The sequence below is a fragment of the Pagrus pagrus genome (genome assembly GCF_965226575.1).
Source record: "Pagrus pagrus genome assembly, chromosome: 8".
NCBI lineage: Eukaryota > Metazoa > Chordata > Actinopteri > Spariformes > Sparidae > Pagrus > Pagrus pagrus.
In genome coordinates this window covers 13203598-13215697 of record NC_140192.1, presented here as the reverse complement: position 1 = coordinate 13215697, position 12100 = coordinate 13203598, and the positions used below count along the sequence as shown (strand labels likewise).

The following is a 12100-nucleotide window of genomic DNA, read 5'->3' as shown; positions in this document are numbered from 1 at the left end:
AGTCCTCTGCCAAACAAGGATATAAGACACGGTGATGACACGGGTTACTGCAGGCAGCAGGTCCAGAGCTGGTGGAAGTCATAATAGAGAGGCTGTCATCCTAAGGAGACAGAAGGATAATAGATCTGTGGACAATTTCTCAGTCAGCTGAGGTTTTTAATCTGATCGATTGTCTATGATCAAAGTATTTAATCATGAGTTTCTCTCCTCTGGTTAACTGCATTTTAAAATCTCTAACTGTACAGCAGAGGGAGCTCTTGCAAATGTAGATTACTTACATGAACAGTTTACAATGCTTTTCTTGTGCAGATTGCTTCCTACTTTTAAATCTTAATCCTCCTTTAATGTGTCCTTATTTGGCTCATATCTTTTAATTTAGCCAAACGAGCACAATTATGGCTTTTAAAATTTTTTTTTAACCGTCCAGCTTCTTTGCTTTCTGTTTGGCAAAAGTCAGAATTCGTAAAAAATTCTGCCTCTGCAAAACATGCTTACAGCAATTAGACCTTATGATGCAAACGTGGCAGTTTAATGAAATGCACTTTTTCATTCTTCAAAATATTTATTTAAAAAACTATAAAAATCAAGTAAAACAGTCAGTACACAACTTGTTGAGACAAATAATGCTTTCTAAATGAAGAATATAATATTCTAAAAAAATCTTGTTAAAGGGGCACTATGTAGTTTTGGAGAAGAAATTCAAACTCAGAATTTTAATGTTTATAATATTAATGAGGTAATAATACAAACTCAGAAATATTTATTGTTCTCAGAGGAAAATAAGGTCCCCAGAAAACTGTTTGAAGCTAGACCGGTGGCAGGGTCCACCACATATAAACAAAGTATGAAATTGTGTTGTCCTTTAAGGTCAGTTTGTTTATTCAGTTAATCAGTCATGAAAACGAGGATAGTTTGTTTTTTTAGATTGTTTAGGCATAAAAAAAATGTAGATCTGATTAAAATTTCTTCCCCAAATCACAACATGTAGCAGAAAGAGCAGCAGTAGTTCAGATACAACATTAGACATTGAATGCTTCTCTTCTGAGAGGTATTAATGACATCCAGCAGAGTTTTACTGCTGCTGAAGCTGCAGACTGTTGATGAACACAGTCTGTAGCTCGGTGATGTCCTCAGTGGCCTCTATCGGGATGCTGTGCCGGCCTGGTGAGCTTGAAAGCCCGCCGGCTGAATCGTACGCAGCTTCATACCGAGGCTGGCTGATGTTGTCGTAGTAGGAATCCCCACAGCCTCCCACTGCACCCTGCAGACGCTCATACACGTCTAGACAGTGGTGCTGTGGCGACAGGCGGCTGTAGTCCTGGGCTTGGTGTAGCCCGTGATGGAGGTGGAGGCGGTGTTCAGGCCCCGGGCTGTGACAGGGGCTGTGGGACGGGCTGTGGGGCATCAGACACGTCTGCAGGCAGCTGTTTCGCCTCATGGCCCGGTGCAGATCCAGTCTGGCGATCAGTGGCTTGCCAATGTTGATGCTTTTGGACCAGTGGACGGGATCGTCCTCCATGGCACTGAAGGTGCCCTGAAGACACACAGTGAAGACCAGCTCCTCCTGATGTATGTGGGGTAAGAGGAGGAACAGTATTAAGAATCACAAAGGGAAGAGAAGATTTTTTTTTTGCTCCTAACTTTTTTCATTTCATTTTTCCCTTTCCCAAGTCATGTTGAGTTTGTTACCCTGAGCTTCTGCAGTGAGCTGACTCTGGTGTAAAGACAGTGCTGCGGCAGGCTGCTGGACAGGAAGTAGATCCCCGTCTCCTCTGGTGTCTCCCTGTTCATCTCTTTAGGATCAACATCAAGGTCCTGCAGTGAGGAAACGAGACATGTGGCCGTGTAAAGTATGCACAAACACATATACAAACACCCACTGTCAAAAGAGTTACATAGTTGTGGATATTACAATTCTTTGTTCTGATTCTGATTAAGTTATCCTCTTTCTCCACAAGGTTCTGAGAAATTCTCTGCTTTTTCTTAATAACCAGCGTTCATGACAACGTGCTGACCTGTGAGAAGTCGGTGACGTGAGCCTGGCAGAAGGACATGTCCTCAGGCTTCTTTACGATGTGCGTGTAAATGACAAGCACGTTGGAAAACTCTGCAGCGAAGCCCAACTTGATCTGAGCCCCGCAGTCAAAGTTGAGACACATGCTCTCAGGAAGCTCTGCAATAACACACAGACAGACAGACATTACAATAACCATACATTCCTGTATCTAAAAAACAGCTCATTGCTCTATTACCACGTCTGAAAGACTAACTTATATTCATTGATTGACTCATGAGACACATCCACTTTGTGTGTGTTTATTTGTTTAAATTGTTTAATTTAATTTAAATTTAATTTAAAAAATGTGACTTTGGTTGTACTAATAACTCATGTCAACACTGTAACCTGTGATAAGAAGATCACAAGAAGATGTTATTTCATTTATGGGGTCACAAGTCAAAAACACTGTGAACCACTGTGACAAGGAACAATCCTCTGTTAATTTGGTTGTCTACCAGGTTGGAACAGTCACAACAAAACTACCACAAGTAATTTGCTTCCGTTTTTCATGAGCAAATATTTATTATCTGATGATAGAGGAAGAGTCGATAGCTGAGTGTTTTTCGCTCCTCCAACCTGGTGCCAAGCTCCAACAACAGTGTGGTTGCCCTGGGAAGCCACTATGTGTCTGAAGTGTATAATGTGAGTGAGTCAACATTCAGGCAAACGGGGACTTCCCAGTGCAGTTACAACAGGTGCAAACAAATATTTAAAAATGACATAGAGAGTTTTAAAATCACCGTGAGCCTTCGCCCACTGGCGGCTGTGAGCGTGAGCGAGATCAGCGCTGTCGCCGGGCAGAATAGGATCCGTCAGAGCTCTCCTCTCTGACAGACTACTGCGGATCTCCAGAGCCTGCTTCCCCTTCGTAGCATCAAACTGACCCATGTCTGCACACAAGACATTATGAATTACACGGCAGCACTTCAACAACAGCCAGTCTTGACTGTAACAACTCACAAATTATCCAAAAACTCCATCACAGGAGCTGCTCCGACCAAAAGCATTTGTAACGCTGTGAGGAGCAATTACCTTCAAGTACAACTGATTTACCAACCCTAATCTAATGTAAAGACGTATCTTGTTCAAAGCCTGAGCATTGTTTAATATTATGTGCATCTTAAAGCAACCTCAAGTCATCTTCCTTCATTAATAGTGTATTGGAAATGAAACTTCATTACCCTGCAAGCAGACGGATACAATTTTGTCATTAATAATGCAAGACAAGCTACAGTTCATTAACTTTATTGCCTTTCTATTAAATTACATTGAAACACATCCTGTGGGAAACAGCAACTGTAAGACAATCATATTTTGTAATCGAACGCTGCAAAATGGTCTTTTAATTCTTTAATCATAATTCTTCACGGTAACCTAATAATCTTCTCAGCCACAAACTCGTTTTAAAATGTAAGATGTAAAAAAGAAATGAAGACTGCAATACTCTTACCAGACAATAAGACTATATAAGACTATAATTTTCATTATTTATCTCAGTGCATTTTACAGAGCTTGTGTTTCTACTGCTCTCTCACCCTCTGCGACTTTGTCCAGCACCACGGTGATCTTCTCATCGTCCAGCAGTCGCTTCTTCAAAAACTTGACAAACACACCGTTGGTGAAGCCACTGGAGCTCAGCTCAAAGGCCTCGGCATCTTGGCACCTGAACAGCCAAACAAAGAATATAACACTTTATATATACACAAGTGCATACGTTTAGTTTTGGATGATAGTTGATGGTGAAACTTACGTAGCATATCCAAAGACAATGTTGGCTGTGACCCTCAGGACGATGTTTGGAGTGCTGTCATCATGAATATTCCTGGAAAATTAAAATATCTATGAGACATCATAAATCGTGAATCCCTGAAAGCTCTGTGCAGTCGAGAAAAGGTCCTGTTGTGATATTACACGCAACAATAATCTCTGGATATAAAATTAGATCCAAAGGATGCACTGGTAGCCTAATGCTTCGACAACATCCCTGGTTTGATTGCAGCTGCAGACCTTCAGTCAAAGGAGGTATTTAGATGCTTTAATTGAGTAAAAATACTAATACCACACTGTAAAAATACTGTAAAAAATAAGTCCTGCATAGAGAAAGACTAAAGTACAAGTACTTGTTTGGACAGTACTTAAGGAATGTACTTAGATACAATATTATTATATTATTAAGTGATATTTTGGGGGTAGTGTGGATCTGAACGTTACACTCATGGTTGATTTCATGTATTTTAAACTGCTCTATGTGAGAGTGAAAATGAGTTAAATCACAGTTAAATAACTAAAAGTTAAAGGAATGACCCGCTGACTCAAGGACTCACCTCTTCCTGCACATGTCCAGCAGAAACACATTGAGGCCCGTCTCCTTCTCCTGCATCAGTTTAAGGATGCTCTGCACACACAAACAGTTGGCTGAGCGGTACGGATTCGGTGCGTCCACCGGCACCATGAAACTGTTGCCATAGTTCTCATATCCATGACCAGCGTAGTACAGCAGACCTGAAGAGGGACGTGTGTATTTAAATCGTTCCTTTATCTAACCTAAAATCATATGAGTCATGCTTTGGGATGTGAGTTTTTCTGGATTTATAACCATCCACAGCAGGTTTGTAAAATGTCAACACACCGTAGACTCCCTTGTGAAGCAGCAGCAGGAACTCATCGACAGCGTTTCTCATCTCGGACTCCGTGAGGTCCAGCAGCGAAACCACCTGGAAGTTGAGCTGCCGCAGGAGGTTGGTGAGCTCATACACGTCCACCATGGGGGCTTTGAGCTGCGGGTGGTTCTGGTACGACAGATTGCCGATCAGCAGGGCCACTTTGTCAGTCGCTGGGACGGGACACGGCAGAGGGAGTAAACCGAACTGTTAAACTCATACACAATAATATGCAGCAATGAAGCATACAACATACAGCATGTTATACTTCAAATGTTGCTGCAAAGAGAGAACTAAACTTTACATTAATGCACAACTTTTGTGACTGATACACCAGTAATTCAGGTAGCGGTGCAACAAATCAGAAAAAAAAGTGATGGCAGGACAAAAGTGTAGACAGGAAGGAAGTGGATCCTTCTGTGTTGAATACAAAACACTTTGATATTAATAGCTGTTTGATGTCATGTGATACATCTGCCCCACAACATAAAACAACCTGTGAAGCTGGGTACTTTTCCTTTTCTGATGACACAAGTGTTGGGTATACTCGTTGCTATTTGTAGATGTTGTTTGGTGTATCTGGGCAGCATTATGCTGTAAAGTGTTATTCTGTCTACATGTGTACATGACAACAAGCTTCACATCTTTATTTTGGGTGTTCACGGTGAGAAGGGAACTCATGACAAAGATCCTAATAGTGTCAGATGTATCACTTACACTGTCGACATAAAGTATAAGTCTTGCATCAGCCATATTAATCACTAGAGTTAGTAGAAATGTACAGTCGAGAACATCATATTTTAATAATTTACTAAAACTTACCATAAAGTTGATCTGGAATACTGTTAAGGAAAAATTCACTGGAACCTAAACCTACAATGTCACAGCAAACACACAACAAATGATCATATAGCACGAGCAGTGTAAGGACAATATGTGTTTGAATGGATGTGTATAAATTACTCTTACCTCCTCCGATGGCGTAAACATCATCTAGGAAACAAAAACACAAATGCTTCATGTAAGATGAACATTTCACATCAGTGTTAATATCCTATTCTTTTGATTCTGGAAGAAAGGATTAGTCAAAGAGAAGGTCAGTAATGATTTTCATGCGATCGAATCAACTAATCATAACCAAATTATGATAATGTGTGTTATTTTTCGTATTGTAACTGAATCCCATGAAAACACCGACACCAACAATTTGTCAGTCTGTCCCTCGATGCTTTCCAACCTCCAACACATTTACTTATAGCAGTGTTTGGGACTAATTCAAAATAAACTACAGTCGCTGGGTCGCTGCAATTGTAACAGTGGAACGTGTCACTCCTGGAGGCTCGATAATGTTTATTTTATAGTGAATAGTGTCAACAGTTTGTGACATACGCTTACAGTATCTGGCTTTGGTGCAAAGACGATACTACAGGATTAGTTCAGTATGATCAATTCATTGTAGTTGTGGTATTTTCATGGGATTTGTTTACAGAATACAGCCACCCTGTTAAGTATAATTGGTTGAGAGTAATGATGTTAGTTAAATCAAAATGAATGCTTTTGAAACCTGGAGATCAAACCCGTTGAATTTTGTGCTGTTTACTGTTAATGTGATGATAATACAGATCATGTCCCACATGCAGTTACAGGAAAAATCGTTATGATTAATATTTCCATGCACCTAATCGATACCCTAATGCTATTATGTACACCATGCACCGTCCTCTTAACTCTACCTTCAGAGCACTCCATTGCTCCTGAAAACTGGACAGATATCCTCGGTGCTTTCAGTCAAGAACAGAGCACATAGTCACTCAGACGTAATGACAAGAGAGCTGGTTTTACTGGGCCGTAATAACAGCGTCACGAAAAATGCACTGAAGTGTGACATACCGATCACAACGTCAACTTCACTGGTCCACAGTCGCTCGCTGCTGCTGCTGATCTCGCAGCGATACCTGCCGTGCTGATCCTGCATCACATGAGGAATCTGAAACACACAAGCACGTTTTTATTAAGCCTTGTTTTACCCTTATTCACCCGTCGTGTCTCACCTCAAAGCAATACATATATTCACAAATTTCAACCCCATATTTAACTTAATCTACTAAGTATATAATGGTATCGGTATTTGTGACAGTATATCATAAAACCTCTCTAACAACAACCTCCTCACCATGAGTTTCCTCTTATTGGCGCTGGGGATCGGGACTCCATTTCTGTGCCACTGGTATCGAGGGATCGGCCGTCCCACGGCTCCACACTCCAGCTGCAGGCTTTCCCCGACAGGTAGCCGCTGCGATTGCGGCTGGATCACCAACTTCAGCCGACCTTCTAAGGAATGATAACTCTGCCCTGGTGGGTGGAGGAGAGGAGACATCATAAGTCTATTATCTACTACATCCAATAAACAGATGCCTGCTGAGTTGAAGGTTCAATTCCCAGAGGAGTCACTTATTCTAAAGATGTAAACACGGCCTGTCCTGCAACTAATGCAGACACCTCAAATATATGTAAAATGTGTTCAAGCGAAAAGAGAAAATAACAACAATCTTACCGCAAAACATGTTGACATTCAGGACATCCACCTGAGCCCACTGGCTGAATTCAACAGCATCTTCACAGTTGACCCTGCAGATGTAAAAGCCAGCGTCCTTCAGCTGGACTGGACTTATCATCAGGTCTGGAGAGAGGCCGTTTGGCACCTGAGGTTGTGAAAATGTGATCACACCTGTCAGTATGGCAGGTGTAACTGCAGGTTGACATCTTGTCTCTTTACCCCACTTTATTTTCACTCTCCTTCCCTCATTCTGCGAGCTCTTTAAAAAGAAGGGATCCCAAACCTTCTTAAACACAGAATTCAAGGATTTTCTAAGGACTTTCCAGGCCCAGTACATTCAAATGAAAGGACCCAATACTCATCAACCTAAGTTACTGTTACAACTCAGAGAATCAAAAGGACTTTAATTTATTTTCTTGCATGAAATATGTAAATGTAAGCACTTTCAATGGTCTGTGTCTTTTTCGACAAGTTTCAAAAATGTTCTTAAATTAAAACACTTTCAAGGATTTTAAGGACCCGTAGTTAACCCTGAAATGGCATTTTGTTCAAGTATATATATCCCAGTGTGTGTCACTGAGCTCAAGAGATGCAGTGCAGGGTTTCAGCGTTGCAGCGTTGTTGCCAAAATGCAAATTCAAAGTAAAATTAAGAAACATTTCTCAGGAGAAAGTCAGAAAGTACTACATATGTAACTGATCCCCTCAGCTCTAAAGTAAAATGGTTTCAGATTTTAGTGCAAAAGGGGAAGAGTGAGTAGTCTCACAGGGTCATCAACATGTTGTAATATGAGTACTATTTAATGTTTCGTTAAAGTCAGGGCCCATGCAGGAAGCGAGAAAGTGTGAGAGTCAGAAATGTTTTTTGTCAAATACTAATCTACATTTATAGTAAACATTTTGAACTGCAGAGCTAAAATACTTTAAACTGATGGTTTCTTGCATTCAGGTTGCTTTCTAACACCGCAGTGGACAAGCTGCATGTCTGAAAGGGAATTAATTGCTTGCACGAGATGATTCAATGCAAAACTATGCCATGTATGTCAACAAAATGGACCAATCAAGAAATTATAAAGACGTGTTTCTCAATATAGGAATGCAGATCTGCCATCAGGGTGGCTCGTATGTTTGCTGTACATTCAGGAAAACACAAAATGGGACCATAAAGTTAAAAAATCTGCAGTATCACAGATACCAGCCATGAGGAAGCACTGCTTTTGACAGTGTTTTTGTGCATTGAGCCAGGAAAATGTTTTGAAAAGTACTGGGGAAGAAGATTTCAAGCCTGAACACGTTAATCTGGCATTTCCACTGAAGTTTGTGTCTGACTGTTTTCCCTGTAAAGTTCCTTCAAGTCCTGAACAGAACTTTGTTAGCAATCAGAATCAGAATCAGAATATTTTATTAATCCCCGGGGGGAAATTGTTTAAATGCATTTTAGGGATGCACAGCGTCAAAGCTCAAAGGCAAAATACTTAAAAGAACAAAAGTATAGACATTTAAAGCAGCAGACGCATGAAAACACCTCACATGAACTACAAAAAAAAAAAAACAACAGAAACAAAGTTGTAGTGGTAGTGTGTGTCTGTGTGTGTGTGGATTGGGGAGGTGGTCTTAGCTCACCTCTTCCTTGGTCTTGAACCACTGGTACTGTACTGGAGATTTTCCCACAGCGTGGCAGCTGAGGCGCAGATTGTGGCCAGATATCAGAGCTACAGACTGGGGCTGAATGAGGATCTGCAAGGCTGTACATTGAGGAGACTTTAACTTTTGAATTCACACTTATGACACTGATTTCAGATCGGTTGTATACCCAGGAACAACTCTGGAATAAACACTGGCAATGTAATGTAACTATTACCCAAACACCATGAAGTGAGTCAAAATCCCCCTGAGCTAAAAATACAACAAGCAGAACAAACATCTGCCTGGTTGAGGTGGTTTTACTGTACCTGGTGGTTTCAGGCACTGCAGGGCCTCCGAGTTGCCCAGAATTTGCAGGTAGTCAACCAGGTGACCCATGGTGCAGCCTCGCTCTCCCATCAGCCTCAGCAGCATGCGGCTCGGGCTGCCCTCCACCTGCAGCACCTTCAGAGAGCACTCGTCCATGTCGTCGGAGCTGGAGGTACGACGCAGGAGACAGACAGCACGTCATATTTTTGACATCGGAATAATCTTTATGGGCAAACGTTGTATATTCACAATAAAGACGGGACACATTTACAAGAGGAGACACACAGCTTTACGAAAGACATGCAAATATAAGCATATAGTTATTCTATACAGATAAGAGTTGGACAGCAAAAAGGGCTGTCAATCTAGGGTTGGAGCGGCACACTGGTTAAGGTAAACCGCAGTATTTAAACAGACCATGCACATTTGTTTATCTGAGGTACTGAAATCTACTACAGTGTTTTTTAATTTAAAATCTTAAAAACAAGGAATAACACCAAAAAATGTCTTAATCTAGTTTACTTATATGTTCTGGTGTTTTTACATCTAATGTTTGAGGAAAAATGTCTATAGATTGTAGGTACGTGAACGATCTCTCTCTGTCATTTCTGTCATTTACGTGACAATAAATCTTTTACTCATATTGTCAAAAAAAATAACTGTTGAAGCACAGCAAGTTATTTCAGGTCAGGACAGGACAGGGACTAATCTGGGCTGTGAAAACTCACTTGTCAGTGAACCTTTATAGTAAAACACATATTAATAATTAACTAGCTGATTATTAGCACCCATATTAGTAGCATATTGGCTCATTATTAGACACTTATTAAAACATTATTCAACATGATCATATTCTACAACTATTATGTGAGTAGTTTGTCCAAATAACCACCTAATTGACTTGTGTTAATGGATAATACATCTTCCCTAATTCAAAGTGTAACTACATTTATTTATCACATTCATAACTTCTAATCTATAACTAAGTCGTTTCTCTCTACATAACCACATATTTGTGCATACAGTAGCTGTGCACACCTGGTATTAAGTACCCTTCTTATCATCATCATAATGTCCTTTGTACCTATTGTGTTCATGTCCCACCTGTAGGTACTTACCGGGCAGCATTAATCTGAAGCAGCATCACATGAAGCCTAACGCCTTGTGTCACACACACAATAGGACTGTTTGAACAATACGACTGCGGTATCCTGTGGTTTTTAACTGCAGCCTACCTGACTTTAAAGCGTCGGTCACTGCCGACTATGTCTCCAAGTTTTCGCCATCCTCTGCTGCTGGACCTGTCCAGCACCTCGCAGAGCCTCCTCACCACCGGCTCCTTGATCAGGTTGATCTTCGTGGACCGCTCCAAAGTCTCCGACATGGCGGCAAACAAGACAAGTTTACCATCGACGCGTTTCTCTCAGACTGCAGACGCTGGCGTAACACTTGACATCGACACAGAAAAGTCCACTTCCTGGAAGAAAACTTGAAAGTGATACTGACACACCTACTGCGCTGTGACTGCACTCTGACTGCACTCTGCCCGGTTTTCCCCCGCAGCGCGGCCGCGAGCTGCCTCTGCCAAAGATTGTACACGCGTCAAGATAAGACCCCGGAGGTAAACGTTCAGATTTACCTTACATTTTTGTTTGTAGTTATAAACTGTGCAACTGTGCTTTACTTTATTTATTATACAAACAAAGAACAGTGACAGACTTAATGCCGTCACATCTCCATTATTAGGCATCAGGAAGCAGTAGAAAACATACCAGCTTGAAATATCTACGGAAGCACATTGCTGCCACACAAGAAAAAAACCAAAAAAAAAACCCCAAACACTATCATGTTATAACATGAAAACTTTATTGTACGCACTTGATAATTTATATTGTACAAACGTGATAATTTTATTGTATGAAAGTGATAAATTTCAAGTTATAACGTGATCATTTTATATATATTTTGTTACAACGATTACATTATTGATTAGAAATGCAATATTTTTATTCTATAAGATTAGCTACAAAATAATCTTTTGATACCTTTTCCTTTATTTTACACTTGCTGCCTTTGCACAACAACAATACACCCTTGTTGTCTTTACATTTTGTAATTATATTTTTTGTCTCATGTACATACATGTATAGATAGGAACTTTATAACTGTTGTGCTATATTTTTATTCTGTATACCCTGTTTTTGTTTTTCTTTCTTTCTTTCTTTCTTCTTATTATTACTATTGTAGAGATTTTATTTACAAAAAACTATTTACCATTTCTGTCGTGGAGCCTCTAAGCAAAAATAATTTCACACAAGTGTACTTGTAAAACTGGAGTGACAATAAAACATCTTGAATCTTGAAACTTGGATCTTAAGGGATCTGTCTGTATCGTGTCACAAGTAACTGGAAATTTGATACATTTTGTTCTTAAAGTCAATATTTGGGATTTTTCTAAGTTTTGTACACTGAGTGTCCTCCTCATTCATTTTTTATTCTAATGAGAAAGGAGACCTGAACTTTGCAGGTTGCCAAAGATGCTCCCCTAAACCTGAAAAGCCACCACAATTTAAAGGATAAATTCACCCAAAAATAAAAATTCATTATCTACTCCATGCCAGTGGAAAGTTGGATGAGATTTCTTGACATTTCTGCAAACAGTCTTGTAGCATTTTCCTGAACAACTTGTAGATGGGGACTAAAAGGAGTCCTGCTTACTGTCCCATGAGAACCATCTCAAAGACACACCATCTCCACCAAGTGAGAGGAAGGTCAGTGCAATGCTAAGCTGATTATTTTTTATAATATTTTCTTTGCATTTTGCTTTATCCAACAGGTCACAACAGGTCAGGTTAGAATACAGACATGCACT

The 12100-nt window shown here is 40.3% G+C and overlaps 1 protein-coding gene across 2 annotated transcripts; it reads right to left on the bottom strand.

The window, feature by feature from the left end:
• Nucleotides 1-617: 617 nt before the first annotated feature.
• On the bottom strand, nucleotides 618-10777 carry malt1 (MALT paracaspase 1). 2 transcript variants are annotated; one of them, XM_084359691.1, is made up of 17 exons: nucleotides 10464-10777; nucleotides 9228-9394; nucleotides 8899-9020; nucleotides 7274-7421; nucleotides 6893-7071; nucleotides 6610-6706; nucleotides 6453-6500; nucleotides 5689-5712; nucleotides 5542-5592; nucleotides 4689-4892; nucleotides 4384-4561; nucleotides 3810-3881; nucleotides 3595-3722; nucleotides 2800-2949; nucleotides 2016-2173; nucleotides 1690-1815; nucleotides 618-1564 (listed from the first exon to the last, which is right to left on the bottom strand). In XM_084359691.1, the coding sequence occupies exons 1-17, from the start codon at nucleotides 10610-10612 to the stop codon at nucleotides 1073-1075; spliced, it is 2493 nt and encodes an 830-aa protein (XP_084215817.1). In that variant the 5' UTR covers nucleotides 10613-10777; the 3' UTR covers nucleotides 618-1072. The 2 variants fall into 2 exon arrangements, with proteins under 2 accessions (XP_084215817.1, XP_084215818.1); XM_084359692.1 differs by lacking the exon at nucleotides 6453-6500.
• Nucleotides 10778-12100: the final 1323 nt, after the last annotated feature.

Coding starts and splice junctions, on each gene's coding strand:
- malt1 (XM_084359691.1), bottom strand. CDS start 10,612: ATGTCGGAGACTTTGGAGCGGTCCACGAAGATCAACCTGATCAAGGAG. Junction 9,395..10,463: donor GACCGACGCTTTAAAGTCAG/GTAGGCTGCAGT, acceptor TCGTACCTCCAG/CTCCGACGACATGGACGAGT. Junction 2,174..2,799: donor CCAGTGGGCGAAGGCTCACG/GTGATTTTAAAA, acceptor GTGTTATTGCAG/AGCTTCCTGAGAGCATGTGT.